Raw genomic sequence first — 5,629 nt, forward strand, 5'->3', positions numbered from 1 at the left:
CGTGTTGCATAACCTTCTCTCTCTCTTTCTTTCTGTTGAAACATAGAGAGAGAAGGGGTCACGGACGCCACGAAATACTCATAATTCCGGTTTGTCGTGGCCAAGGATGGCTCCATTTTGTTGACTTCTATTTGAAACACAATAGGTGTGAGGCCCTCTCAAAGTCTCGTATCGTGATCAATCGAATTATTGTTGCTGTTGCGGCCGATCGATCGAAAGATGTTGTGCGTTCGGGGGTCTCCACACCAGCAGTCAGTACCAGAGAGTTCCTGTGTGGCGTGTGACAGCTGTCAGCTGGTGGCGGCGACAGCGCGACGGCCACCACAACCGAGCCGGGGGGGAGCTTTTTTATCGCTTCGAACTCGCTCTGCGAAATTGGGACACTTTCACTTTCCGTTCCGTTGTTGTGGTCGTCGTCGTCGCACTATTTAAGGGGCCTGCGCGCGCGGGGAGGGAATTATGACACAACCCAATCGTCACCCGGTGGTCAACGCAGCAGACAGAAAGCATTCGCGTGTGCATGCGAGAGCGCGCTATGGACAGATAATAAATAAATTCACCAAAGCGCCCCGAAAAGACGACCCCGACCGAATCGGTTCGCGAGGCGCCCTCTGCAGCAGGCCGCATTAATCAACACCCCGCCGCGCGCAGATGGCTGCCGTACAGATAAGTACGTCCTTCGGCAAGGTTGTGAAAGTTTCCTTGGGTCCCCGTCGCACACGCGCGTAATTACATCTCGAGATGTTCCTTACGCAACTCGCGCCCGTCTGGTCTGGCCGAACGCTTTCTTGTGGCCCAATTCCCTTTCGTGCATCTTCCGGGGTCTTCGATTGCTGAGCTTTCCACGCCCTGCATTGTGGAATCGAACGCCGGACCTTTAATACTAGACCAAAAATGGGTGCCAAGAATTGGCGTCAGAAGAGGAGGGTCTGTGTTGCACCCCGAATACTTATCGGGCACACTTTTTGCAAAACACAACACCGCACTGTTGTTGTCGCGTTGTTATCGCGATTCCAGCTTTGTGTGGAGATACGGCCGAGTGTCAGGTTCGTTCCCCCTCCCAGACATCATCGACAGCATTGCGCATTCCAAGACATGGTGGTTTTCCACAAATAATGTCACAGCGGAGCACAATGTCGTCGTTCGCGTTTATCGCCCTAGTCCAGCCCCGTCACTGATAAGATAGCGGAGGGTGTGTGTTACGCCTTCACCACGCGGGTGGTTTTTTCCCCCCAAAAAGGGCCGCCTTTCTTTCTGACCATAATAGTGAAACGTTTTCGTTTTGTTCTATCTTCATTTGCAGAATCAAACGAACTCCTCCCGCAGCAGCAGCAGCAACACACAGATGGTGGCTGGCGGCGGTGGTGGTGGTGGAGGCGGCGGCAACACCGGCGGAACCAACCACGGACTCAGTGGAGCAGTGGCAGCGATCGGCTCTGCTGCCGGCGGGGGTTCCGCTTTGCTGTCGCAGAGTTTCAACGTCGCTGCTGCCGTGATGGTCGCATCCAACAACAGCAACGCCACGGCCGGAGGTCTGGTGGGAGGCTCTGCTCAGTCTCAGCACCACCACCATCAGCAACAGCAACAGCAACAGTTGCAGCAGCAACAGCACCAGTTTGCTGCGTATCATCTTCAGAACAGTGGCGCCGGAAATGGCGGTGGCCGAGTGACGTCGGCCCATAAGCAGCAGCAACACGGTGGCGGCCACGGCACACACAGTGCCCTGCACCGCAGTGTGTCGCAGCCGGCTACCACCTTCACGATGGAAAACATCTTCGAGCTGCTGAAGCTGGCCGACGCACACGCGGGAGTGAATGCGGCGGCGGCAGCGGCGATGGCGACCGCCAACGCCCTCACTACCGCCGCTGGGGGCAGCTGCTCCAGTAGCATCAGCAGCACCAGCAGTTCCAGCTCTAGCTCCTCGACCAGCAGCGGCAACAACAATCAGCACCACCACCACAATGGCGGTGGCCACCACAACAGCCACAACCACCACCATCACCACCACCATCAGCAGCAGCAGCAGCAGCAACAGCACGCCCAGCAGAACACTTCCTCCTCCTCCGGTCATCGGAAGTTGGAACGAACGCAATCCGAACCGCTACCGCAGCAAGTGAATACATCGAGGTACGTCCTTTGTTTGGGGGCTTTGGCAGCGGGGGTGGTAGCTATAGGGTGGGGTCCAAATCAGCATCAAACAGCGACTCGTTGAGGGGCGTTTATTGGCTTCTCTTGCACGACTTCAGTTTGAGTTGAAGACTCTCAGCGCTGTGGAAATAATTTTGTAATGTAAGGTGTAGGAATTAATTGTTGCGGTTTTGCTTTCTACCATCTATCACGTAATTCCCGGATTCTGTTTCAGGGATCAGGGATCCATTTTTCAATACTTTTAGATAGGCTTTGACCGGTTTTTCGATGTGTGGTCGGGCGTTGTCATGTTGAAAAATCAGTTTATCATGTCTTTTATCCCATTCTAGTCGTTTAATGGCCAAAGTTTGCTTCAAACGCATCAACTGTTGGCGATGGTATTGTAGATCAATAACTTCATTAGGTTTTGAAAGCTCATAGTACACCACATTTTTCGTGTCCCACCATATGCACAGTACAACCTTTGCGCAGTGAATATTTCGCTTTGGTTGCGATGAACCTGGTTCACCAGGCTGCACCCAGACCTTTTTGCGTATAGGATTTTCGTAATGAATCCAGTTTTCCAGTGACCGGTGAAGTTTGACGTTTTAAATATCAAGTAATCGGTAGATCCAAAATTCAAACACTTGATGGACCACTCGATATATTTTGGGAAGATAACAGATCACTATCATTCCCACTCGTCAATCCTTCAGGACCGTGGGATTAGATAAGTTTTGCAGCATCTAACGGGGCGGGTGTAGAAGAGGGACTTCTCGGGGGTTCTCGTGAGGCTCAAATACTCAAACCTCTTTATTTTTTTCTTTCTCCCGACAGATACAAGACCGAATTGTGCCGACCGTACGAGGAGGCCGGCGAGTGTAAGTACGGCGACAAGTGCCAGTTTGCGCACGGTCTGCACGAGCTGCGCAATCTGCAGCGCCACCCGAAGTACAAGACGGAGCTGTGCCGCACGTTCCACAGCGTCGGCTTCTGCCCGTACGGCCCCCGGTGCCACTTCGTGCACAACGCCGAGGAGGCGCGCAACCACAACCGCAACGTGGCCGCCTATCACGCACGTATGGCCGCGGCCGCGGCTGCCGCCGCCGCTACCACGGCGTCCAAGGCTGCCGGACCTCAGCAGCAGCAACAGCAGTCGGGTCAGCAGCACGCCACAGGCGGTGGCCTGAGTTCGGTGTCGGTCGCCCAACTGCAGACGGCTGCGGCGCTTCTCGCGCACCCGTCGCTGGCCGCCGCCGCTGCCCATCAGCAGCTCAATCATCATCATCACCAGCATCAGCATCATCATAGCCAGCACCACCATCATCAGCAGCAACAGCACCATCATCAGCTACCCCTCAGCCCGGCCCTTTCGATGTCGACCGGATCGGATCGCGCCTCGCCGATCGGTTCGCTGTCGCTCAGTCCGACCACGTCGATGGCCAGCTTCTTCCCCGAGGCCGGAAGCCCCACGTTCCCGCACCAAACGGTTGCCGCTGCCGTCGCTGCGGCCGCGGCCTCCGCCAATCACCTCCAGCAGCAGCAACAGCACCAGCCGGCGGCGGCGTTCAACTTCCCGGCCAGCCCGCCGGCCAGTCCGATCGATGGTGGCCTCTCGCCGATGGCGACGCCACCACCGTCGTCTCCCTCGCTGCTGGTGTCGTCGATGAAGCTGAGCGGACTCGAGGAGCGGCTGCCCGTCTTCAATCGGCTCAGCTCCGCCGTCGACGCGTTCACCAACCTGGCCCTGTAAGCCGCGAGGGGTGAGGGGTGTGACAAGGATCCCGGTCCCGGATTTATTTTTTTATGTTAATCGATGGTTTTTTTCCGTTCTTTGCGATTTTGTGAATTTAACGCGCGCACCTCTGGGTGGTGGAGGGTTGTTGGGTGTGTGTCCCGTCGAGTCGCTGGTGCCAGAGAGACGGGGTGTGTTGGGTGGGTGAGTGAGTGAGCGAGCGCTGCTTCGCGAGTCTCCTCTCTCCCACACGGGCGCTTCCATATTATTATTGTACACTATTTAATATTTAACTACCTATTTACACACACTATTCGAACGAGAACCGCCCCTTGTGGTGTTGTGGATTTGATTGAACACTTTTCCCCATGAAAAGAAGTCGAGAGTCGACAGAGAGCGACAGAGAAAGAGAGGGAGAGAGAGAGTGCACAGATCTAAAGCCGAGCATGATAAGGATGAGGATATTTATTGATTTATTTTGCGCGCACCTATTATCTGCATAGATAGATGTACACACGATTCTTGGCGTCTGATTCAGCGTCTCCGATGTGATCTACATACGATTATATTATCCTTTTCTATTTTATTAATATTATATTGCTGATTACTCTACTATAAGCTAGGCGCGCGCAGCAGTGTGTGTGTCTGCTTTTTAAATTACCCATCTATTTTTTTTATTATTATCGGATATATTATTGGAGCTCGATTTCCGCGTGCCGTGTCCTAATTACTGCTAGTACGCGCGCGTCCTCTCTCTTTGCAAACGACGCCTGCGAAGACACGACGATCACCACGAGAAGTTGGTGGTAGAAAGTAAGGGCGCGCGTGGGCCACGAACCGGGTGTGTTGTGTTGGGTGAGTGGGATGTCCGCGCGCTCATTGAACTCCATTTTTCGTATTGTAACAAATTGCACGAGCAAAGCAAATGCGCTTAGAGAGTCTGACGGAACTGGAACGAAGAATTGCCTGCCGGGAGGAATCATGGTGTGTAGAAAGGATTGAGAGAGAGAGAGGGGCCTTATAAACCTTTTGCCAAATAAGAGAACGGAATCGCGTGGTTTAGTAAGAGCTATTATTACTATTTACACAACACACTATACCTTTACACGGAGCTCCATCGCCGCTATATCTTTATAGAAGTAGTAATTATGTTGTATCGTGTAGAAAAGAAGGCACACGGCACCACCAACCAACCAATACCGTTTTTTTAGTAGTCACTCTTCAACAAAACCCAGACTTATTTAATATTTATTTATATTACGTACGGATTCACGGAAACAAAACATGTGTGTGGTGGTGTGTTGAGGGAGAGTCACGTGTCCCCCACAGAGCACGCGTTCTCGGACCCTTTGGACCCCCCGATACTTACACCTTTTCGCGGTCCTTTCGCGGGCTCATCAACAGCCCAATTTTGAGCACAGTAATTTATAATCGATTTCGTACTTTTTGTGCTATAGTAGATAGCTATGAACCTATAATATAATATACGATTTATATAGGCGATCAACGAATTGTATGGTGAACTCTCGCGGCGAGGGGTGTCCGGAAATATGTGCGCTTTGTCTCGGGGCGGCGCAGTGATAATGAATTAGCAGTTAGAGAACGACGCGCGACACTCAATAATCAACACGACGACGATGCGATCCCTGTTGTAGGATTTCTTATGTTTTTCTCGTTCACCCTTTATAATTTATTTTATTTATTCTCGAGCACATACACACACACACTGCGCGGCGGTCAGGAGAGTGCATCGGAGGAGTCGTAATC

The 5,629-nt window shown here is 52.7% G+C and overlaps 1 protein-coding gene across 1 annotated transcript; it reads left to right on the forward strand.

Moving 5' to 3' along the window:
* Positions 1 to 1,801: 1,801 nt before the first annotated feature.
* On the forward strand, positions 1,802 to 3,933 carry LOC128267780 (protein TIS11-like). Its single transcript, XM_053004699.1, has 2 exons — positions 1,802 to 2,127; positions 2,965 to 3,933. The coding sequence occupies exons 1-2, from the start codon at positions 1,835 to 1,837 to the stop codon at positions 3,878 to 3,880; spliced, it is 1,209 nt and encodes a 402-aa protein (XP_052860659.1). The 5' UTR covers positions 1,802 to 1,834; the 3' UTR covers positions 3,881 to 3,933.
* Positions 3,934 to 5,629: the final 1,696 nt, after the last annotated feature.

This window comes from Anopheles cruzii, chromosome 2 (assembly GCF_943734635.1).
Source record: "Anopheles cruzii chromosome 2, idAnoCruzAS_RS32_06, whole genome shotgun sequence".
NCBI classification, from domain to species: Eukaryota; Metazoa; Arthropoda; class Insecta; order Diptera; family Culicidae; genus Anopheles; species Anopheles cruzii.

Excerpts from the sequence above, each read along its gene's own strand:
- LOC128267780 (XM_053004699.1), top strand. The coding sequence starts at position 1,835 with ATGGCGACCGCCAACGCCCTCACTACCGCCGCTGGGGGCAGCTGCTCC. Across the intron at positions 2,128-2,964 it reads CAGCAAGTGAATACATCGAG|ATACAAGACCGAATTGTGCC; the intron begins GTACGTCCTTTG and ends TTCTCCCGACAG.